Source organism: Canis lupus, chromosome 21, assembly GCF_011100685.1.
Source record: "Canis lupus familiaris isolate Mischka breed German Shepherd chromosome 21, alternate assembly UU_Cfam_GSD_1.0, whole genome shotgun sequence".
Taxonomy (NCBI): domain Eukaryota; kingdom Metazoa; phylum Chordata; class Mammalia; order Carnivora; family Canidae; genus Canis; species Canis lupus.
In genome coordinates this window covers 15418521-15444583 of record NC_049242.1, presented here as the reverse complement: position 1 = coordinate 15444583, position 26063 = coordinate 15418521, and the positions used below count along the sequence as shown (strand labels likewise).

Sequence of the window (26063 nt, the reverse complement as noted above, 5' to 3'; positions counted from 1 at the left end):
CTACAAAGGGAGTGAATTATACATGAATTCTAAGCTCTGTAGGGAATAGTTAGAAGCTAGACTAGAAAATGGACCTGTGAGAAGGTAATGATAAGTCTCCTATAAATAACATCTTACAAATATTAGAAACTGATGAAACAAGGTGTGAGTGGAGAACATTCCTGTGTATATGCTCACCTTCTGCAGAAGGGACAGTCTAAGATCATGCTTGTTTCTACTGCTACCTTTTATGGTAGTCTGATTTTGGTTACCTTGAAATTAGGTACATTGGAGAAATGAAGAGCCCTTAGCATATATACATCAAATGCACAGTAATGACTTCTTCATTTACATGTCTTTGAAGGGTGTAAGGAAAAGGATGGATGGTATCCTGTTCACCTTTGAATCCCCAGAATCCTGGATAATGCCTGGAACCTAGTAGAAATCCCATGAATATATACTCTTCAATGAGTAAAGATGTTTTATGATTATCTAATGCCTCAGAATCCATTTCCTACCCCAAATATGCCAACATACTTTATAGTCTTCATCTGGTTTATCTCAGTCTCTGTTTATCAACTACAAAATAACAATAATTAGGACCACCTATATAAAATGACAAATGAAAATGTGGCATACGTGTTGAGGAAACAGGAAAAATATTATTTTCCTTGCCATAGGGATATCAAAAGCTGAATAACTTACCATTCTCCCAAAGTAGAAAAACCAATTGACAAGGTGCAAAAAACAGAGGGAGGGCGGGTCGTTCGGTGGGGGTGGGAGGGCTTTGATTTCATTCTTCTTTATGTTCGTGTGTGATCTTAGGATACTGTCCTCCTTCCTTCATTCCTTCCTTCCTTCCTTCCTTCCTTCCTTCCTTCCTTCCTTTCTTTCTTTCTTGAAGAGAAAAATGTACTGGATAAGAAGAAGCCCTACAGCAATCCCATTTGTGTTTCATAGAGCTCCAAATTTTAGTTTGATTCCAGGCTCTGCCCATTTCTTGCTTTCGTAAGTTCTGAAAAGTCAATTACTCTAAATATAATCTGCAGCCTTAGGAGCTGACACTTTGTCAAGTAATTTAAAGAGCTTTCCTAAGAAAAAATTTCAACTCTGTTTTATTCTAGATAATGTTACAGAAGTAATTGTGTATACAATTAATCTACTCCTGGTGTTTGCTATCAAATCAAAGTGCTGAAAATTTGGATATTCTGATTGAAATGCACAGAACAGAGATGATTGGCTCTCCTTGCTTCTGCTGAGTGGCATCCATTCTTCTGAATGCCAATTAGGGAATAAACTGGTACACATGTTAAGGTGGTTTCACATGCTAACTTTCACAGAGCTAGCTCATATTCTAATCTGAGACGTAATTGTCATACCAGTACATGTGTGCTTCTGAAATAGTGTGTGGGAAATTCTCAAGTGCCCTAAAATAAATAAATAGTAAATAAGTAAATTAAAAAAAAACGTATTGCACCTTAAAGGTGAGGCATCTTTTTCAACACTTTTGGTTGTCTTTTTCCATTTACACTTTGGTAAAAAGTTTTCCTAGTATGGTACCTTGCACTTTGTCAGTGCTTGATAAATCTTGGTTGAATGAACTGAAAGATATATTCTTATAATATCCTTTTTGGGACAGATCACCAGTAAGTAAGATATACACTCATGAAGACGGTGGCTTGAGTATCTTATCATTATAGAGTTGAATAAGGGCTTGTCCATCTAAGTTTTCATGTACCTCTGAGGTTTTACAGATTATTTAAGGTCACAGTGGAAAGAAGCAAGTGATGATGTCAAAAATGGAACAAGAACCCTTGAACTTTTCCCTTGAATTATTGGCTGCATTTCAAAAAATATCTGCTCAGAGTGATATTTTCCATTGCAGAGGAAGTAAATAATCTCTGAATACTCAGTTTTCAAGAAGAATGGACAGTTACCTAATGAATGTACTGACCATTGAGGTAATTTAAGGTGAAAGTGCAGCACACAAAGTGAGATCTAGTCTGCTGTTGTTTCAACGCACAAATTCATTCATTCATGGGGTTGTTTTATGTACCCTTAAGACCTGAGTAAAGCACAGCTTCAGCCATGATGTGTTCCTGAAACAGGAATCTGTCTGCTTGTCTGCAGATCTTATTTCCATGTTTATTTAATCACTCAAAGGTTTTCAGCTGCTGCTGTGCCAGACATGATGCTAAGTGTTAGGGGTTTAGCAGTGCAAAGAACATAATTCCACCTAGTGAACTTATAGCATTGAGTGTGAGGCAGGAGTTTGGATTTAAAATCATATAAATAAATGTATAATTCTAAATTGCTTGAGTCTTATGAGAAAAAAAAGAGACAATAAAATAGGGGACCAGATTTTCTTTCAGGGAGATTTTCTGAGGGAGTACTATTTAAGCTTCAATCTAAGATGACCAGAAGTTAACCAGGCAAAGTGTAGTAAAGAGCTTTTCAGTTTGGGGAAAGAGCATGTGTGAAGTGCTTGAAATAGGAAGAGATTTAGTGGATTTTGTGAATGTGAATCATGTGATCAGCAAAGGGAGAAGTGAAATGAGGTGTTTAAGAGGCAGGCAGGGGCCTAGGTCATGCATAGCTTGGATGCTGTATTAGTAACTTTGCATTTTATACTAATGCAAAAAAAAAAAAAAAGAAAGAGATGTGATCTGTATTTTTTAACAGATCACCTTGGCTGTACTGAGAACAAATCAGGACAACAACAGAAGTGGTGAGACCAATTAGGAGGCTATTGTTGGTGGGAGATAATGGAGGCTTGGGTTCAAGTGCTAGAAATAGAAATAGAGAATGAATAGACGTTTTGGAGGTAGAATCAATAGGACTTGAAGACAGACGGAATGCTGGATATGAGGGAGAACAGGTGTTAGGCATGGTTCTCAAGTTGTGCCTTGAGCAATGAGGTAGATGAATGTTCCATTTACTGAGTTGGGAAAATGTGGAAGGGGAGAAAATTGGGATGAAATCAATAATTTTAGTATCAGTGTATTGGTGACAATGCCACTAAAATGGGTGTGTGTGTGTGTGACTTTTTTGAAATGAAAGAAAGAGGGGGAAAAAGAAAGGGACAGAATTAGACTAGAAAACAGAATTCCCAATGGTGTGATGCAGGGTGAGGGGTGGAGACTGGGGCATATCAGGACTGCTGAAGGCATGTCATCTGAAACACACATATTCGACATGATACCATAAATAAAAATAATTAAATAAATAAATATATATATATATATATATATATATATATATTTTTTTTTTTTTACTTTGGGAAAAACAAAAAAACAAACCATGGTCTTCATGATACAAATTACAGAAAGTAAGCGGAAATAGAATTGTTTCTGGTAGATCCACACAAGAGATAGAGTCCACCATATGGTTGTTGGTGAGTTTTAAGAGAGGAGGCATCAAAATCTCCAGGAGGATGCAAGGAATGTGACTTTTAGGTTCATCAAATAGAGAGCACGGGTTATCAACATTGAGCCAGAAGGAGATGAGAAGGCAGGATAAAAATAGAGAAAGGAGAGAAAAAATGAAATGGGTGGAGAATTTTTCCAGCAAGCGAAGACGTCTCTGCCATCATGCCTGTGCTGATGCAGGTGCCATGGTCCCCTGGGTTTGAATCCCAGCCTTGCCACTTATTAGCGGATGATGGCGGGCATGCCAGGTAACTTCTAACCCCCAGTTTTCTTACTTGTAAAATGAAGATATTGATAAGATCTACCTCATAAGGTGATTTGTCAGGGTTACAAGATATAATTCATAAGAAGAACTTAACAAAATGCCTGGCACAGAGGAAAGCTAAGTGTTAGCTGACTTTGCACAGCTGATTATAGATGCCTAAATACCAGGAAGTCATTATTATAGGTGTGCGCACCTTCTGCTTCCCTCTGGTTATGCTAACTTTGCCTTCTTAGCTTCAAAATTGTTGTATCAAGAGGTAGTTTCATGATTTGTTAAAAATATACAAAGATTTAATGAATGTTTATAAAGCATTCTAAAATGCTATTAGGCTTTAATTGTTGCAAATTAGTGAAAATGCCCCAGCTGACTACATGGCCAAAAATTCGTTTTCTCATGTATTTCTAGAAATATTATGTATAATTAAAATTTGTTATTTAACTCCTCTAGAAAGGCCAATAATTGACTTTTAGCTTTTCCTTTGGAAATATAAAAGAAAAACAGAGATGATGTTCTAAGGAGACCCTCTTGATATATCCATTTACACTTCAAATCATTCTAAAATCTGTATCTCCTCAATCTTATCAGTATTATAAAAATATATGATGGTATTCTATCCGAAAACGTAACTAGATAAGCACTTCATTATATGGAGGAACATCATGACTGAGATCTCCTGATTTAGTTACCTGTAACTACCTTAAGGAACACTAGATTCTCCTTTATTACTCTCCTCTCTCTGTGACTTTTGCTATTGTGTGAAGATGAGGTTTTATTATTTAGCATACATATACTTTAGAATTATATCCAGCCTTCAGACTTAGAATGATTTGTTTACAAAGTTGTGGAAAGACTCAAAACATTCTAAGCCAAATCTGAACTCAGCATTTATTGGCAGTATCATACCAAGGACAATGCCTTAACTTCTTTGAACCGTTGTTTTGTTATATAAAATGGGAGTAACTAAATCAAGGGAACATGGTAAACACCTACCGTGATAACCATAAGGTTAAAATTCTTTGTGATTAGATAGAACCAGTTAATTCTGTAGTTTGGGGCAAACTGTTTAATATCTAAATAAGTGAACTAAGTATAGAGTTAATTTAATATTTTCATTAAAATATTAAATGGCAATAATAGTACTGAATTCTTAGGCTATGTTATGCCTGGAGCATAATAAGTGCTTATTAAATATTATTCAAAAATGTATTGAGTACATGCTTTCATCCTTCTATATGAGGGAAATAGTGCTAATTAAATTCCAAAATTAATTCTTCTGGAAAAATATAATTAATACCCTATTAAAAATGCATGGGAACCAAGAACATTTGGAAAAACATGTGATCATGTTTGAGTGCTCTGTGATCACACTAGGCAAAAAAAGGGCAATGTTCTTAATTTCTCCCATTGCACTAAACGAGCAGAACATCTCTCCACTGAGGAAGATGTCAAGTTCAAGAGAAGTGAGCAGAGGTGGCTTCTACCCATTCATCCTTGTTCAAGCACATGCAATTCGAGAAGATGAAGTGAGGAAGCGCATGCAGTACCTGGTCATCTCAGAGTCAGGGAGCAGGCCTAGGTGGTAGTGGGGGTAGGGAGCTGAGAGAAGGAAGCTTTTGTCACACTCAACAGGGGAATAGTGCCTGGGAGAAGCAGGCTTATCACACAGTTTGTTCACAGTGCTGTAAACAGGTTCCGGAGGCCTGGTGACACAAGAGGAAGAGAGAGACGCACGGTTAGCATACAAACCCAACAACTGTGCTACTAGCAGCATTTCACCATATGCAAAAGTAAACACCCCAAACAATGCCTTAGGCTGTTAGACTTGGAGAAAAAGTCTTTGTAAGAAACAGTATCTTTGGTTAGAAATTAGAACTTTGGATGAAATTGGGCATGATGAAAATCCTGATGCCAGATACCTCAATGGAGTCACAGTCAACTTACAAATGCCATACCTTTCTGGATAATGAAGTCTGAAGTGCCAAACTTTGGGCTCCTCTGACATGGCACCATTTTCATCTTTAGTTTCTTCTTTAATGTAAACTTTATAGAGACCTTCCTGACTCCACTGGCCAAGACATCTTGTTATTTGTCACAGTACCCTGTCCATACTTTAATATTTTTTCTGAGCATGAAATAATCTTGTTTGTTTTGCTTAATTTATAATTATCACTCCCACTACACTGTAAATTTTAGGAGGACAGAAACTACATTTATTTTGTTAACCACTTAGAGTCAGTCCACATTCCATAAATATTTTATATTCATATATGAATGAATAAATTGATAAAACTTCACATATTTATGTAGTAATTTGAGGGGGCGGGGTTGGCCTTAACTAGAAGTCTAATGCTTATATGATCTCAGTGACTCCTCTATATATTTACTTATAAATTGCCCTACCAACAGTTTCAGAGAGTTTTCTACCTGAAGGATAATCACTTTAGTAAAATTTCTTCTAAATGAATAAATCTGGAGATACTAAAACATTATCTAAAATAGCAGCATCTTTTAGTTGCTACAAATGTGCATAGTGAGATCAGATAAATTTCAGCTATAACCTTTGCCACACATGCATGTACTGCAAAGTCCTTGGTTATTAAAAAAAACAAAAACCAAACATCTCACAACTCTGTACCACACTATTTTAACATACAGCCTGAAATTGCTACCATATCTTCCATTTAAGGTAAGAATTGAAAGATCCAAATCCAAATGGAATTGGAAGTTCCTATAGTCTGTGTGGGAAGATAAGGAGCAGGTCAGGAAACAGGCCTGTGGACACAAGGCCAGACCCAAGTGAGGGAGAGAGCACCCCTTGGGTCAATGAGACATCAGGGGAAGTAAGTGGTGGCCATATCCCTAAGCAAAAGTAGAAGTATCCATGGTGAACTCAGTGAAGGCACAGTCCATGTTTCTGTAACTCCCAAAGTAGTCCCTAATGTCTTATAGTTGCTCAGTCAATGCTTCTTGAACAGAGCAGGGGAGAAGAGAGGATAAGCAAAGCAGTGAAAATAAACTTTACCTAATTTATAGTATTACTGTGGGCCAGTCATGGCTTAACACTATCTAGATAATTAGTTTCTTCCCTAACACGAAGCCTTCCTTAACATAGCAAGAGATGACTTGATTTCGTTTGTTTTCTACAACACAGTAGAGGGGCTGAGGAACGGACAGTCCAAAGACTTATTTTGTCATCCAAATAACTCTCAGTGGTAAAATGAGGTGTTTTATAATGGAGTTGGCTTGTTCTATCTCAGTGGCTAATAAAATAACATCTACAAGAATAATTTTAAAGGTTCTTCAATGAAAGAGCCATTTTTTTTTCTCACTTTATGGAAGCTAGCATATATTCTTGTTCAGACAAGTGCTCCATTTTCAGAAAAACCTAGTGAGTTTGTCAATTTCTGTTTATCCATTATATAGAGTATACACAATTCATAATGACAAACACCAGCCCTTAAAAAAGGCAGCTGTAAGATCATTTTTAAGAAATGTTTTTATCAAAAAAAAGAAAGAAATGTTTTTATAAAAAAAAAGAAATGTTTTTATCAGTTTTTATAAGTAATTCACACTGTGTGATGTAAAAGGAAAGATGCTTTCAGTTATACACTAAAATATATCTTTTAGCTGAGTGAAGTAAGTCAGTCGGAGAAGGACAAACATTATATGTTCTCATTCATTTGGGGAATATAAATAATAGTGAAAGGGAATATAAGGGAAGGGAGAAGAAATGTGTGGGAAATATCAGAAAGGGAGACAGGACGTAAAGACTGCGAACTCTGGGAAACGAACTAGGGGTGGTAGAAGGGGAGGAGGGCGGGGGTGGGAGTGAATGGGTGACGGGCACTGGGGGTTATTCTGTATGTTGGTAAATTGAACACCAATAAAAAATAAATTAAAAAAAATAAAATATATCTTTTAAAACAGATTTAATGCTGTTTTGATTTTGGGGGGAGTCTGTTTTTGAATTGTTAATATACTGAGCTTTATGAAGATTTATGTGTATTTCCTATGGTTTTGGAGACAGAAAGACCCATGATGCTGGTCTGATAAAGAAAAGTGGTTTGGGAGATCAGTTTTGTCTGAAATGAAAATGTGGTTATCCAAACAAAAATTCATCTTGGATAGGGCTTTGTATTAATGAGATACATAACTATCAATTAAATAAGATATGAAGAGGAATGTATGAGCTCTATGGGAATTTTTCTGCATAGGTTATCATAAGAAGACCTGATAATATTTTCCACATTTTCTGCTTATGATTTAGCTGCCTTAGCAGAGATGGCTGGATTGCCTCCCAAACGTCATTACTCCCTTATTAAGAGAAAGCCAATTTTCCACTAGTCACTTTTTCTGTAGTTAAACTTTATGTCTCAGTCTCCCGTGAAGGTAGATGTGACCCAGTGAAAATATTCAGTCCAATGTAATTGGAGCAGAAGGATTTTATGGGACTCCTCTGATAGCCGCCTAAAAGGGAGCTGACTTACCTAGGACCCCTGTGATTTTGCTCCTTCCCATTTCCTCCCTTTGCTTACCTGGAACCTGGAGATAAGGGGTGGAGCTTCAGTGGTCACCTTGGACCTGAAGCAACCTTGAGAATAAAAATAAACAATACAGATAGTGGAGCATAATGGTTACTGTTATTGATGATAAGGAGTGATACTATGTCACTTCTGGACTTCCTACCTTTGGATTTCTTTTGAGATAAAATATGCTTATGCTAGGTCATATTTTGTTGTTGTTATAAATGAGACTTATTATAAGTCTTAACGGATATACTCCTGCAAAATGTAAGACTGATATTCTAATACAAAGAAAAAACTATAGAGGTGCCTGGGAGGCTCAGGCAGTTAAGCGTCTGCCTTCATTCGGCTCAGGTCATAATCCTGAGGTCCTGGGATGGAGCCCTACATCGGGTTCTCTGCTCTGCTGGGAGCCTGCTTCTCCCTCTCCCTCTGCTTGTGCACTCTCTCTCTCAAATAAATAAATAAAATCTTAAAAAAAGAAAGAAAGAAAGAACTATAGATAGGGCCTACCAAAAGGGGCTAATACATTTAATTATTTTAGAGGTCCATCTGACACCTTTTGTATACACAGAAAAAAAATAAAGAATGCTATTTTCTGGCCTTGTTTAGAGCCTGTGACTATTTAGAGAACTCACTGCATCTTTATTAAAAAATATTATATATATAAAATGGTAACCAATTTAAACTGCCAGCACAGGGCATAAGAATAAGGGAATTGATGACTTCTTTTAGGTCATAAAATATTCTCATGGTGATGTCATTTCAGTTAACATTGTGCTTTCTGCCTAGGAGGGCTGATTTAATTTTCTGTCTGCTGTTGACTTGACAGACCAAGAAAATGATGTTACCAATTTCCTCCTAGTCTTTTTACCTCTGTAAAAGTATATTTTGAAACAAATGATCAGAATGAAACCTGGATAATACTTATATTAAGAAAAAAAATCCTACTTGGATTGTACTCAACTAAATGAAGAGGAAAACACTCTCTGAACAGTACAATAAATTCAAGACAATAAAAATTAGGCCCTACACATTGTCCAGTGTTGAACTCTTAGGACCTTTACCTATATCCTTTTGGAATCATCTTATGGACATAATATTATTTCATAACTCACTTATTTTAGTAGATTTGGTGTTGAGGACAGGCTTAGATAACTTGAATTTTAGAAGAAGGGATCTTATATCTTTGCCTACAGTCACATTCAGAATGTTTTCATGGTGGATTGATTGTTTGCCTAGGCTTAATGACTCATGATTCAAAGTCTAATCAAAGCAGAGATACAGCTATTGGTACTCAGGCCCATTTATACCTACTGTTAGTCTTTCATCCTTTATTTATTTACCAGTTATTTTGTGCAGTTACTGACTATTGAGTGGACATTTCAAATCTAGTTTAATTGTGAGAATATTTGCTATCTCAGAAGATGGATAGCTGAAAAATACCAAAACATGACAAAACACTTGACAAACTTGACAGAGCTTTCTTGCAATATTCACCATGTTCTCTTGCAACCAAACAACTAAATTAAAAATATCAGTGAGAATGTCCTTGTCCTTTCAAGTGGCATAAAAATGGAGTTGATATTTGAAGATTTCTGCCTGCTAGATTCATTATGGTCCTAGAATTCTATCGTGTATTATCTACAATATAGGCCACAGTATAATATCCAGTAAGTACTACAACAGGCTACAGTTTGAGCATAGGAAATGGCATATAGTAGGTACTTGAGAACTGTTTCTTTGAATATATGGATTTTTAACAAATTATTCTCTATTGAGGAAAATGAAAAATATTTCTGGCTCTTGCAAGGAAGCCTTAAGTTATTCTGAATCTTCTAGCTCCATTTGAAATTTTCGGCCATCATTAATTCTCATAGGTTATCTGGCAAGACAGAAACCCCGAAGGTGTCAGGAACTATTGGCTTTAAGTACTTGCTGTGCATGGTTCACCAACTCTCAAGGGACAGATTTTGCGCATCTGCAAGCCTGGCTGTCGCAACACCTGCCCACAGTTCCTGTAAGGGTCATCCCTCAGGCTCAGGGCACAGAATTCTCAGGCCTGAGTTCCAGAAGTAGTAATGCCAAGAGTCAGCATTCTTAGTATTTCTCTGCAGTGATATTCTCCATGACCTCTCCACCAGACAGACAAGAAATGCCAATTTATGAGCTGTCATTGGGATCTGGGTGGCAGGAACAGATGCCACCATCAGTTCACATTTATTCAGTAAGGAAGTGCCATGAGGAAATGACTTTAGGCAGTGTGAATCAGCCAGTCAAAATGAAAGAGCCTGTTTATCCTATTATAAACCTCCGGAGTCGCCTAGGTCAGGAGGTAATGAATATGGAAATCCAATCTGAGGTACCTCCTGTCTCTCTTCAGAAAGGGGGAAAAGTAGTTAGAGAGATTAGTGAACTTATAAACAAATCATTTGTTTTGCTGTCCACTTATCAGGGGCCATAGATAAATGGCTTTAGTAGTCTCTAGTGTTCATCCATCAGCATTTATTTGCATATCTATGGGTTTATAATTGCAGGCTCTTATAGCATATAATTAGCACACCCTGGCCCTTGGTGACCTCTCTTCTCTGAACTCCATTAGCACTTGCTATTTGTTCAGCTTCCTTGGCATTTTCAATTGCTAATCCACAATGATAGTGCAGAGGGAGGTGCTTCATCAAACCCTCTCCTAAGGAAAATGACCCTGTCTGCAACTGCCTCTTCCCCTTTCTCCCACTGACTCCAACCCAGTTCAGTCCCCTACTCAGCCAAATCTGCCTTGATTAGGATTGGGAATCTGATTCTGCAACCATGACCTGTAGGGTAGGGCTGGGGAGAGCAAAAAAAAAGAAGAAGCTTAGGCCAATTGGATTTTGCTACTGAATGTTAATAAAACAGCAGAAAAAGAAATTATCAGCTGGTAGCATGAGTGAAAGATGCAGACATGTAGAGGATAGCTGTAGCTGTGTCCACTAATTACAGTGAACCACAGTGAAGCTTCCTGAATTTTGATGCTAAAGTGTCAAGAGGTTCCTTGAATCTAGAAAACAGTCTGTGTTCACTCTTTAAGGGACTTAGTAGGGTTCATGCCATTGGATTTCTCTGCTGGCTCCCATATGACATTAAATATATAAAGAAAATTAACTATTACCTCCCATCGCATTCCTTCACTGGAGGAATCTGTGAAGATTCCTGGTCAGATCTCTTGCTTGCAATCAAAAGAGTGAAAATAAAATAGGCTGTGTGTTTTTACTGTCCTATGCCACTCAAAGGCAAAAGATAAAACCTTGGACCCCTATGTGATTCCACTGTACCTGAGACCAATACCTAACTCATCCTCTCTTATTTATTATGGATTCTTTCACATTAATTTTGTTTTCTAAAATGTTGCATTAAAATACTATCTTAATTACAGTTTTTTAGTGCCCAATTAAATTTTGTGCCTGACATGGTACTTCCCTTGCCTCACCCTAGTCCTAGCTCTGTAGCTCTGTACCAGAGACGGTAAATGTTTAATGCAGTGATGACATGACAGCCATTGTGAATACTCATCTGTGTGGTGCCTGAAGACCGGTCAAATGGATAGGACTTCCTTCTCTTAGAGGTAACAGTAAGAGTGACTCACACTCTACTGAGTTTCCAGTCTCCGTCAAAAGGACTGCTTTCAAAGCCCAAAGGCCAAATCAGGAGGGCCCTCACCTCATTATACTGTCATATTTGGGGCACAAGCCTCCTTCCTTCTCTATTAGCTCTCAGAGGATCAGGCCCAAATCTCATTTATCATTGTTTCTATATTGCTTTCCCGAATGCAAGAATGTATGAGTGAAATACAGTCATAAGAAAGAAACAAAGCTGTGAGGGGAAAGGGGACTGGTAGTTTTTATTCTCTCTTCCTGAGCTAGAATTAAAAGGAAGAGTCTAAAATCATCATAGGAAGAATTTGAATTATATATTTGTATGCTTTTGACCATTAATCTGTCACATGGAATGATATGGATGAGTCTGTAAATTGCTCAGATTTTCCAACGCTCATCCTGCTGTGGCCTTCCCTCGGTGCTCTAAAGGTAGCATCCAACCCTATGCAGGAAATAGGACCAAACTACATAAATGAAAGGCAGCTGGGATGCCAAATGCTTGAGTGTCTAAGCATCTGGCACACTGCTTGGCATAGTTTGGAGGAAAAGGTTTTGTTTTTGTTTTTTAATCTTACAAGGGTGCCTCATGTTCCTCTTTATACATAATGCACTGCTTTGAGGCCAAGGATTTGGAGAAGCAAGCAGAAAAGGATTGAATTCTAGGTCTGGGCTAAGAGGTCTTAAGGGCAGAATTCTGGGGAGCCTCAAAGTAATTAGAGGATAAAAGAATATAGGACCAGGTTGTGAACTATGTGGTGTAACAGGTAAACTGGACATTTTAATGAGAAGGATTAAAGAGGCTGACCTCTCTTACACTGAGCATTAAGCAGAAAACTGTTAGCCATTTGGTGGAGGTGTTATCAGAACTTAAAGTATAACAGAGAGACGTGGGGAATGAATTGGTCTAGATGATTTGTAAGGGCTCATTTATCTCTCTAATTTTAAGGGAGGACTTCCACCATTGAGTAGATGCCTATTTGCATTATACTTACTTTTCTAAAATGTAGCTTAACTTAATGATATAAAACGCCTTCTCTACATACCAACAAAGTTGTTAAGCTGTAAAATTATATGCAGAGGTAAACTATTACAAAACAGTGTGGTGAGTAGGAAGAAACAGAGCTAGGTTTGACTCTGGCTCTTCTAAATTTTACCCTGTGTGGTCTATGGTTTCTTAACTTCCCTGAGCCTCTGCATTCTCATCAATAAAGTGGGATTAGTAATGTCAGCCTGAGAGGAACATAAAACACCTAGCTCAGTGCATGGGACACACTGTGAGTTTACCAAAAAGCAGCCAACTATATATATAACTATATATATATGTATATATATAGTTATATAATTTTTAATATATTATTTATTTTTGTATATATATATTTATATTTTAAGAAATTGGCATGTGACATTGTGTAGAAGTCCAAGGTATATAGTGTTACTTTGATACATTTATATATTGTGATATGATTGCTGATGTAGTGATATTTATCACATTACATAATTATAGTATAATGTTATTGTCTCTAGTCATTATCCTGAGCTTTAGATCTCTACCACTTACTTACTACTCATTACAAGTTTGTACCCTTAAATACAATCATTCTTATCCTATCCACCCCCACCATCTCTTGGTAACCATCATTTTACTCTGTGTTTTACTTTTCTTTTTTAGGGTAAGAGGAGGAGAGGAGGAGGGAGAGTAAGAATCTTAAGCGGTCTCCACTCCCAGTGTGGAGCTTGATCTCACCATCCGGAGATCATGACCCAAACTGAATTCAAGAACTGGATGCTTAACCAATTGAGCCATGCCAGCACCCCACTCTTTTTATCTTGATTATTACTTTCAGGCACTTGGGGTCACAAGGCTGCCTAGCTTCTGAAAATGCTGCTCCCCTAACAGGCAGTTCATGTATTAGCACATAAATGTCATGTGGATTCTCTACAAGAGAGTAGAACAAAAGAAGTAACAATGTGTGTGGTGTTCAGTGTCACCAAAGGCACTGCATGCATAATGTTGCCTTTTAAAGCTTCATTTTTTCTTCTGATATTGAAAAGGTAATTGGTCCTCTATCAAGGCCCTTGGGGTTGATGCTCACTTTGTCTCAATTATTTTCATTGTTTCTAACAAGATAACATCTCCAGCCCAGACTTCCTAATTTGTGCTGGTACCTTCATAATGACTTGCTTTCCTGTATGACTCACAGCTGTAGTGTCCTATTAAATTGTTGGGCCATAAGTAATTTGTTATTAGCAATAGTCTACATACCATAATCTATAAATAATACTTGTAAACTCAAGAGATCAATTCATGATTTTCTCTGTATAAACATCATTCTTAGTTATATTTTACTATGTTTGCTGATATTGAGGAGAGAAATGGCAGAGAACAAGCTTCATTTAAAGTCATTTTGAAAGTTTTCAATTATTAAGCTGCTTTATTTTTTCAAAAGATGGTTTGGGTTTCACAAAATTAGGCTCTCATGACTGTGGGTTATAAATGGTTCATGCAGTGTTTTTAAAATTAGAAGTTGAAAGTCAATAACCTTGACAATAGTGTCTATATGATAAGTATAACTCCAAAGAGGACAGGAATCACCATACTTTGGCATTGGGTAAGCATGTCCAGTGACAGTAGTATTTTTGTGGCATTCTGAAAGATGTTGAAACAAATACTGACTGAGATGTACAAGCCCAAGTGTCATGGCTAGACCAAGGTTTTTGAGATTTGAATTATCTGAGCAAGGTCTAATATGCCCTATCACAGTGTTTAAATTCTTTTATTTATATGAACCCAGTTTTAAAGTTTTTTTCTTTTTAATTGAACTCATAGAATAAAATGTAAATCTACCAAAAAAGTAGGTAAGTAGGTATCCTGCATCCTGATGAAATATATATATATATATATATATATTTTACATTCATATATTATTACATATTTGTTATATATATTTTGTATATTCAACCTGAGACTTGAATTCACACCCCTCTGAGATCAAGACCTGGGCTGAGATCAAGAATCAGATGCTTAACTGACTGAGCCATTGAGGTGCCTTGGAAAATTTTTAAGCATAAAATAAATGGAAGAAGTCACATAAAAGATGAGAGATTTGACTACATAAAAATGTAAAACTACTGAAATAAAAAAAGTCATAAACAAGCAGTAATTTGGGGAAAGCATCTTCTCAAATACATTTATCAATATTTTAAAGATGCTCCTACACTCAGTAAGAAAAACTGCAAGTTTTCAATAGAAAATAGACAAAGGTATATAGCATTCAATCACAAAAAGAAAATATAAATGACAAACAGACATGCAAATATAAATGTTTAACCTCACTAGGAATAAAAGTAATGCAAATTAAATGCTCTGCCTCCCCCCTCCCTTGCCTGTTTAAAAATAATGAAGGATTTTAAAATCGATAAATCACAATTTAGTTGTGGTATGGTGAGCTAGACACTCATACTGCTGGTGCTATGGAGTATTAAACTCCCTTACAACATTTCAAGACAGCAATCTGGCAACATATTTCAGAAGTTTTAGAAGTAATCCTGAACCTTCGGTTTAGCAATTCTATCTCTAGTATGCAATTCTAATAAGAAAATAAAAAATATGGACACAGGGTTCCATAGAGAGAAAGTCTTTGTGGTTTGTTGTAAGAGAAACGTAGAACAAAAGTAAACAATCAGAATGTACAAAAAGGAGACAAAAGGTAAAAAACATGAGATATAGCCACATGATGTTTTTAAATTTATCCATTAACTTAAGACTGACAAAAACTTCTAATAATACAGAAAAATGCTTTATTTTATAATATTGAATAAAGTGTAGTAGGAAATTGTAAATGGAAATGTGGGGACAGTGGGAGTTGGAAACACGTAATTCTCTTAAAGAGCCTAAACTAAGAAGACATGGAAGAAAATGCTGTGGAGAGTAAGGATTGTACGCAGGGTTGGGGTGGGGTGAAGGAAGGCCTTCTGGGAAGTGTTAATAAATGGCACATGCAAAGTTACAGAGCTAAAAGCACATCCCATTCAGGAAGTTTAAAAAGGCTTGAGTAGGAGACAACTTGAAAAAGTAGGCAGATGTTGAGTACAAGTCTAAAATCCGCCAGTGATGGACAGCATGGAGATTAGTACCCTCCCCTACTAAATGCAAAAAAAGTTCAATCATTTTTACTGTTTATTTTTACATTCATTCATTTATTTTATATATATTTACCTAAAACCTACCCTGTATCAGGCCCACAGAGAGGTACTATTTATATACAGTAGTAAGATAAAATGTTCCCTTTGCTAATTGAGCAAAATGTTGTTTGTAAGGAAATTCGATGGCAAGGAGCAGAGACTTGTTTGAGCTAGTGCAGGTGACAGGACATATGTGCATGGGAATTCAGAGAAGCTGAACTGGTGGAAATCCGGTAGAGTGGGATATAGTGAGCTGTATCAACTCTAGAGCTTCCTCATCAACACGATGATACCTTTTCTCTTTGTGCTACTTCCTTCTCCTCTCTCTAGCCGTGACCTTCTTTAACTGTTCATGTTATAAATGTGATAGTCTCTACCATATTGTTCCTGCTGCTCTAATAACACCAAATTGTACATGACTCATGATAGATCCTCTGGTCTCCTTTTTATCGCCTTTTATTACCTATCAGCTTCATTTTTCACTGACAGGTGTTCATTTGAGCTGTCTTTTAATTAAAAATTCCTGAGAGAATTCAATAGACCCAGTTCACTTTTCTGACTAAACCACATTGCTGGGCACTGGCTAGCCTCTGGATTGGTATCCTTTGGGTCAAGTACACGCCCTGTTCATTTGCTGGGGTATAAGCCACCTGACTCTTTTGATTTAGCCCTTCCAGCAGAGATGAAGGCAGGGCACTGTGGTCTGAGGTTAGCTGGGCATTCCACTGGTATTTTTAGATTTGGCCTGATGGGTAATTAATCCATATTTCTGACCAGTACTATTCAAAAATGGTATAGAGAAAGAAAGCAGGGCCATTTCTTTTGGATACAAATTTGAAAACAAAAGAGAAAAGTTTGGATGATAGAAAAATATGGGGAACATCACAAAGGTCCCCAAAAGAAGGTCCAAAGCTTAAATATCTTCCTAGGGTTTCTTTCTATTTACCATGATATTAAAACATAATCTTATGAAACAAAACATTTACCTCTACAATAATCATTTTCTTTCCTCAGAGTCTCCAAGATTATTTATATCTGTAACATCTAAGTCAAAAGTTTCTGGATCTGATAAGATCTTGAGTTTTAAAATTCATACCTACATAAAAATTTCTGAGTATGTTTAGCCAAATCATATCTTCTAAAATAGAATGCAAAATGTTAATTCTACTATATACTTCTGTACGCCAATTTTACATTATTAATACAGAGTCTGTAGGGGAGAAAATTTTTTACACCTTTAACTGAAAGAAAGCTCAGCTTGAGTATAACAGTAGCTCCTAGGAAGAAAGATTAATGTTCGAATGTAATTCTATACTTATCAACAGGAATGATGAGGTAGCTTTAATCAAATCACTTAGATGGATTTTTTTCCCATCGCTTTTCAATGGTCCATTTTCCTCTATTTCATGCAGCTGTTATACCATTTACTCTTCTGGGCCTGTTATTGCAAGCAGGTTATAAAGATTGCCTTATGGCCAGGGAGAAAGGTTAAGACATCCGTAAGAACAAGAGATAACTATAGCACTGCCTTGCTCTTTTTGGAGAGGACTACCCACTAAGAAGCACTTCTGGGATTTTAGAATAAGACATAAACTGAGGTCCTAAATTCCCTTGAGCTGATGCTTCACATTACTTCAAAATTTATACATATTGATCCTTTGTTCCAACCCTATATTTGTATATGTAAATGCATCAGTTACTCCTAGTTCCTAAGAAGGGTCTCACTCCTATTTTCTCCACAAAACCTTCTGAAATATACTTGTAGAATCTTTTTTTTTTTTTAAGATTCTATTTATTTATTCATGAGAGACACAGAAAGAGAGGCAGAGATACAGGCAGAGGGAGAAGCAGGCTCCCTGTGGAGAGCCTGCTGTGGAACTTGATCCCAGGACTCCAGGATCATGCCCTGAGCTAAAGGTGGACACTCAACCACTGACCCACCCGGCCTCCCAATTTTTCTCCTTTCTAAACTTCCATACAGTATATTCTTAATGTCTGCCACTTGGTTTTGTACTCTGATGTATTTTAAATGATAAAAATAACAACTACTTACGTATATCTTGGGAACTTACTAGGGGGGTGGCCCTGTGTTACATATGCTTTATATATTCTACATCCTGTAATTCTCCCATGAATCCTAAAATGTATATAATAGTATTATCTGCAAGGTTTAGCAATACCTTGTCTCTCCTCACATAGCTGACTTGGTTGGGGTGGGGTGGAGGGGACTCTGAACCTAGCTTGTCTGGCTGCAAAGCCTGGATGTGTAATCATTATGTTGTCATTTTTTAAAAAATTCTTTTTTCTAGCATATATTTTCCCTCAAGGGTCTAACTATGTTCTTGGTCATCCTAGCAATTATAGCCTCTATTTTCAAGGCAGTAGAGAATAGAACAAAGAAAGCAAGCTGTGAGTCTGATTGGATTCAAGTTCCAGCCCCATTACTTTAATAAGGCATGTGATCATGGACAACTAGTTTACCTCAAAGCCTCAGTTTATCCTCCTGTTGCAAGAACAGTGCCTACCTCTTAAGGCCTTCTGAGTATTAAGTGAAATGATGCTTGAACGGCACTTAGCACAGTGCCTGACAGGCATTCAGTAAATGCCATGACTATCGTAGGTATTAAGGAAATCTGGCAGTGACCTGGTTTATATGTCCATTTCTAGTCATTTTTGTGGATGCAAAGTCATTCTTAGGAGATGATGATTTCCTCTTATGATTACAAAATTATGATGACAACCATAGGGTTGTCAGATATAGTATATAAAAATAAAGAATGTTCAATTAAATCTGAATTTTGAGTAAACAATGAGTAATTTTTAATATAAATGTTAATATTGCCTGGGGCATATTTATACTAAAGAATTATTCATTGTTTATTGTTGTTTAAATTCAAATTTAACTAGACATTATTATTTTATTGGCAACCAGCTGGCCCTGTGGCCATTGAGTTCCTGAACACTACCAGTATTCTGTCTTGGGGTATATACATTCACACTGCCGTACAGCATACCTTTTTACTCTGATTCTTTTAGTTTGTTGATTAAGTCATCAAATGTGCTTATATTTGTACACCCAGTGCTCAACATTATCTCTTATCTGTGCCTGAATTTACATCTATGCCCAAAATCTACAGATAAATACTTAGATAAAATTTTGATCTAGATCAAATTATATGTATTATCATGCTATTTATTTTATTTTATTATGTTTTAAGATTTTATTTATTCTAGAGAGAGGGAGAGAGCATGAGTAGGGGGGAGGGGCAAAGGGAGAGGGAAAGCAGGCTCCTCAATCGATGCGGGGCTCAATCCCAAGACCCTGGGATCATGACCTGAGCCGAAGGCAGACACTTAACCAACTGAGACATTCAGGTGCCCCTGCTTTTATTTTTTAAATTTACAGCTTACAACAGATATCTTTCTAAGCACACATAGCAGCATCTACATTTTCTCTAATAGCTGCAAAGATCCTCTTCATACACTGGTGGTGGTGGTATAAACTGTTGAACCTGTGACCCAGAAATCCCACTTCCAGGAATCTAGCCTATAAAAGTGAGTATAATAGAGGCACATAGAGGGCAGCCCTGGTGGCGTGGCGGTTTAGCGCCGCCTGCAGCCTGGGGCGTGGTCCTGGTAGACCCGGGGTCGAGTCCCAGATTAGACTCCCTGCATGGAGCGTGCTTCTCCCTCTGCCTGTCTCTCTCTCCCTCTCCATGTGTGTTTTACATTAATAAATAAATAAAATCTAAAAAAAATTTTAAAAAAATAGAGGTACGTAAATTATAATTGTCACAAAGTTTGTGAAAACAAAACACTGGAAAAAACATGTATATTCATTAGTATTGAATAGGTATGTAGTATTAAAAATATTGTGTAAGATTTGATGACACAGAAAGATATTCACAACATATAATTAACTTAAAAAAGCAGGTTAAAATAGTACATGCAGTTTAACCCAGTTTTTGTAAACAATACAAAATAAAGTGCGATCCCAATTTTATATAATAGATAATGAGAAAAAAAATTGGAAGCATATACCAGAGAATTTGCTGAATATTATTTTTGGGAAATATGTTCACATAAAATTTTTATTTTCTCTCAATATTACATGTTTTCTAAATGGCTTTTAAAGGACATTAAAAATTGTTCATTGTAGAAGCTGAGGCCAATTTTACGAGAAGCATATCTGTATATGTATATGTATGTTTGGGAAAGTCACTGGAATGTTAATAGTGCTTCCTCTGAGTGGTGGCATTACAGGTAATTTTTATTTCCTTAATTATATTTTCCTGTATTTTTAAATTACTTTTTAAAAATATGTATTTTTTCTATTACAGAGGATTATTAGGGACGTATACTGGGCCTTGTTCAATTCAGCTTCAGAGACTGACATATTTTCAAATAACTCAGAAATTTAAAAAATTCCCATTTTAGGGACAATTTATTATTATTTTTTTTTACTATTGAGCAACTCCTATTTCTATGTGATACCTTGTTACTAATACGGTATTATACAAATGGCAATGCAGCACTATGAATATTTGGTTGTGACAGGATGGCTTAATTGGCATCACCATATTTACTGTTTAAATTTGTCAGAATCTCCAATGTCTTCAGTTATCCAAATATATTCATTTATTAAGAAGATTCCAGTTAAAGTTTATCTACTTCAGGAAATTATGTGCTAGCCAGAAACCTTTTATAGAAATGATGACAATTAAAACTAACAACTGTATTTTTTTTTAACTAATGTATCACTTGTTCATCTAACATCTACTTATGTACTTAGAGAATATATAGAGAAGCTATGAGCATGGTGAAAAAGTATGGGGTTTCAGGCAATAAAACCTGGGTTTGAATACTGTTCTGCTGCTTACTTAGCTATGTGACTGGGGAAGGTACTTAAGTTGTCCAAATCTTGGCTGCCTTATCTAGAAAATGGCTACTTTATAGGACTGCTATGAGATTAAATGAGAGACTCTATGCAAAGCCTTAACGAATCCCCACCATATGATAGGTGCTCAGTCAATAACTAGTTTTATGTACTAATCTAGGTGATGTGGATGATAAAAATCTGATCCAGACGTAGATTCTTTCCTCAAGCACACTGTGTCTTAGAGAGGGTGTGGTGTGTGTGTGTGTGTGTGTGTGTGTGTGTAATAAAATAGGCCAAAATTGGTTAACTGTAATGGGAGGGAAAGATAGACTGTCTTGGGAATTCAAATTAAGAGGAAATTATATCCAGCAAGGAGAATCCTCTCAGGAGGTACTGGAGCTGGGCCAGTACCAGTGGATAGGATTGAAACACTGAAAATGAAGAGGAAGGTGACTGAGGGAAACATGTTTGGTGAAGCGCAACGCAAGAGAGGGCAGGGTGGCAGGTAAAGCCAGTTAGTTACCTGGTTAGGTTGGTCAGAGCATGGAGATATGAAGTGGGGAAGTGAAATATATTCTGAAAGTATAGTAATGTACAACATATGATCCCATTTATAGGAGAACTTCTGGTTTAATAGACAAACTCTCTCAAGTCTGGGGGGACATTAAGTAGATTCTGTGTATTTGAGGAATTTTACACATATTTAATCTCCTAGGTAGTAACACATTTTAGTGCAGACCAAATTTGAGTCCCAACTCTACTACCTATTAGCTGTGCATATTTAGACAAGCTACTTAATCTTTCTGATTTTCAGTCCTATGCAATTGTGGGAGATGGCACATGACAGAACTATTTTGAAAATGAATAGGAAAAAAGTATCCAAATGACTTCTCAGAATGCTTGACATTGGCAGCACTCAGCCAACATTAATCATACCAGAGTCACCAGACTATTCTCACCATTTCCTAAACCATCTCTCCCTCCCTGTTAAATGCAGTTTTGAGACAATCATTCCAATTGCTCTCCTGTTCATGCTCTGAAGAGTTTTAAATAAGAGAGCTTTCCTTGTATGCTGTTGGCCAAAGTATTTCCAGTAGGTTGAGTAAAAGCACAAATTGCACAGTGATGAGATGACTGGCACTGAGGTCCACCTGGGGAGAAGACTCCTGGCTTATCTGGAGGATCCAGAGATATCCTGACTGGACCAGTATATCCAATGAAAGTGAGAGCTACTTATAAAGGAACTACTGTAATGAATGAAGATATGGCAACAATGAAACCAGATGGAGAAGATTTTTCTTTTTTCTTTTTTCTTTTTTTTAAGACTATCAATAATGGCTGAACCTCCCATCTACTACACCTAAGTAATCCAGAAAAGATTCAGCCAATGGGAGAAATTTAGAACAATATATTCTGATCATAGCTATTTGGTATCTGTGATAGGTCTGTGAGATGACAAACAGCTAGTCCTGACCCTGACATGCATGTAGCCATAAGGATATTGTCTGTTTTGCTATAAGGTGGTAAGTAGCTGTGTATAAAGAACTTAGAATTATTTAACATTCCTATATAAAAACATTTGTTTCACAGAAAAGGGGAATTAGGAAATTTTTCTTTTCTTTTTAAGATTTATTTATTTATGGGGGTGGGTAAAGGGAGAGAGAGTCTGAGCAGACTGTTCACTGAGTGTAGAGTCTGATATGGGGCTCAACCTGATGACCCTGAGATCAGGACCTGAGCCAAAACCAAGAGTTGGATGCTTAACTGACTGAGCCACACAGGTGGCTTTGAAATACTAATTTGTGTTTTGAACACAATATGCTTTTTCCTCCCCAAGACTGTAGCAGATATTCAGACCCTTGTATTTCCTTGTTTCACTGGAGATAGAGGATACAGAAGGGAAAGCAGAATTTCCCAAAGAAACTCTTCCTGGTTTTTGTTCTTCAGAAGTCTGAGCTCCTGAAAGACTGATATTCAAGGAAGAAATTAAGAAGAAAGGCAGGCATGATAGAAGCCTATTATCAGATGTAATTCGATGTAAAGGAAATGCATCATTTTTTACAAAATGTATTTATATAGTAAAATGCGCACCTGCAATAGGTGGTTTCTTAAAGAGCTGGCAGTTTTAATGATAAAATCTGAAGAAATTCTACTTTTCGTAACTTGTTCTTAAGAGCAATACCCTTTCTTTGCACGTTGCCATTAGTACTGTCAGTGCCATCGCTGATTTAGGGTTATCCAATATTTTTATGAAAATTTACACTATGGAAGGCAGCCCAGGTGGCTCAGCGGTTTAGTGCTGCCTTCAGCCCAGGGTGTGATCCTGGAGACCCAGGATCGAGTCCCATGTCAGGCTCCCTGCGTGGAGCCTGCTTTTCCCTCTGCCCCCCGCTCTCTTTTCCCTCTACCCCCCCCATGAATAAATAAATAAGATCTAAAAAAAAAAAAAAAGAAAGAAAAATTTACACTATGGGAAAAATCCCTGGCCAAGTTTTCTTCCAATGTGCTCCATTTTGCTTTTTACTCCTGGTCATCTAACTTTTCTGAAGTCAAAGACATAATGAATTTAAGTCAGTGATCTTCAAACCTGCCTGTGCATCAGAATCACCTGTGAGAGCTTGGGTTCTATTTTTAATACTAATGTCTGAACTCTATCTTTGGACACCCGGATTTGGTAGATCTGAGGTGGAGTTCAGGACTCTGAATTACACAACTTTTGCAGGTGACTGATTCGTTGTTAGAGATTGGGACTACACAATTTTACATAGTAGACCTCTTCTTTTTGAGAAAGGTATGATCTGGCCACATTTCCTAATTGCATTATATCTTTCAATACTGTAGAGTACAAGTATTGTTATAAAATTTTTTGACATAATATTCAGCTGATAAATGTTACGATCTGTATGTAGAGTACAAATATTAATATCCTTTTTTTCAGAGGAAGGTAAGAAATAGTACCTCTCATTATTTCACAATATGTATATAATAGCACAAAGAGAGCACAAAGATAGAATATATATATATATATATATATATATATATATATATATATATACTGAAAGACAAAGGAAATATCACTAAATCCATATAAAATCTAAAAATCTACCTAAGGAAAGTATAAAGATTGTGTAAATCTATGTTTTATTAGGCTAGCTGGAACCATATTTTCCCCTTCATTCACTCTCAAATCTCATCTACCATCTCCAGCCAGCAGTGTTATCATCACCATGGCAGCCAGTCTTACAAGAACCACGGTACCATGGTGCCCAGGACTCAAAGTCAGGGAGAATAATAATAGTAACTAACAATAATAGTAATAATAATAAACAGCTAGCCTGAATGCAGTTTATTTTAGGCCAGGCTCTGTTCAAATGTTCCACATAAATGACTTCATTTCATCCTGATAATAACTCATGGTATAGGCATTGATGGGGAAACAGGCACAGAGAGGTTACATAACTCATCCAAGGTCAAACAGCTAATTAAGTGGTGAATCCAGCATTATTCTGACTCCAAAATCTACGCTCTTTACCAAGGTGCTACCTTGCTGCTGGATTCTGCATTTGTCACTTATTTTCTACTTGTTGTAGCAGAAGCCACAGAATTACTATTATCTCAGATTCCCAGTCTGTTAAACAGACATAGCAAAACTCTGTCCATTTCATGTGGAATTATAAGAACAAAATGAGAAATAGGAAAGTGCAATACTAGGCAGCTATAAGAGTTTGCTAATACTATTATAAATTCAGAGCAAGGCCTCCCATAATTGGCTTTGAAATCTCTGGCTATCACATTTACTTCAGCTGTTTCATTCTGCCTTCATCCTGTCTCAAGATGGTAAATGAAACTTTAGAAAAAGATTAGGGGGATAAAAAAACATAAAGCAAAATATCAGATGACAAGGGATCAGGTGACAGTATTTCCATTAGGACAGTCTACATGAGAAAGGACTTACATTGTTCTACTTCAAGGTCAATCTAATTTAAAAACATCGAGGAGGTTGATATTTAAATCTTTACACAAGGACACATATATTCACAGGGTCTCCTAAGCTCTTTCAGCGAGGGCTTAAAATGTTCATTAAGGCAACCATATGGGGTCTGGTGTTATAGCTGGAATGATAGACATTAAGGACTGAACCCCTGCTTGGAACTGCACAATCAAGGAGGCCTCACTTCTCCCTGAGAAATGCTGATTGCCTCCTCCAAATAGGTTATAAGTGTTGCTGGATGGGGGCCATGATGCAAAACTTTAGTTCTACCTTCTTGGACAGAAACAACAACTAAGACTAACTTGAAGCACAGAGGAGATTCAAGAAATCTTAAAGCTAGTAACGCTACCTGTGCAGTGCAGCAACAACAGCCAGACTCTGGAGTTAGTTGGAATCCTGATTCTGTACTATATTAGTTACATGACCTTTAATAGCACAAAGATAGAGATTCTGAAGCCAGACTTACTTTGCTTGGACTCCAGCTTTGCTAATTACCAGATCCCCACTGCTTAATCAGCATCTCGCTTGGTTGCCTTGTAGACATTGCACCTTTAACACTTCCCAGAACAACTCTTGATGTTTGCCCCTTCACAGGCTTCCCATTCTTAGTAATGAAAGCTCTCTTCTGCTGTTGCTCAGGCTATGAACCTTAGGGTAGTACCCCCACAGTGTAAAGAAGCTCTATTTTCTTCTGGCTTGCATTAGTTCTGACAAGAAGTCTATTTTTATTATGCTCCTCTCTTTACAATATCTTGGGGCTACTAGGTTGAGAGTCTTAGACTAATATGATTTATAATTTTCATCAAATGTCAAGAAATTTGGACTACTTGGTACTGCAAGGTCTGCTTTTTTTCTGGTGCCACATAAATCACTAGAATTTTTTTTTCTTTAATCTTTCTGCATTTTATTTGAATATATTCTACTGCTATGCCTTAGAGTTCACAATTCTTTCTTCCCCATAGTGGACTGTGATACTAATTTCCCTTCAGATACTATTTTTTCATCACTAAATGCGTAATATGGGTTTATTTCAGATCCTTCATTTCTCTCCTCTTCATTCACATTTCTTTTCCTACTCTTTTTGGAAGATTGGCTATACTTATAATAACTTTTAACCTTCTTGTCTGTCAGTTCCATCATCTCTATCATTTTTGGGTCTGTTTCTGTTGCTTGAATTTTCT

The 26063-nt window shown here is 36.8% G+C and overlaps 1 protein-coding gene across 30 annotated transcripts in view; it reads right to left on the bottom strand.

The window, feature by feature from the left end:
* DLG2 (discs large MAGUK scaffold protein 2) overlaps positions 1-26063 on the bottom strand; it is a 1987603-nt gene that overhangs the window by 434150 nt on the left and 1527390 nt on the right. For 24 of the 30 annotated variants that reach the window (XM_038568427.1, XM_038568453.1, XM_038568420.1 and 21 more), the window contains one exon: positions 5217-5372. The exons of the other annotated variants lie outside the window; for them this stretch is intronic. In XM_038568427.1, the coding sequence (XP_038424355.1) occupies positions 5217-5372 (156 nt within the window). The remainder of the gene's footprint in view (positions 1-5216; positions 5373-26063) is intronic. 30 annotated transcript variants of the gene reach the window in all.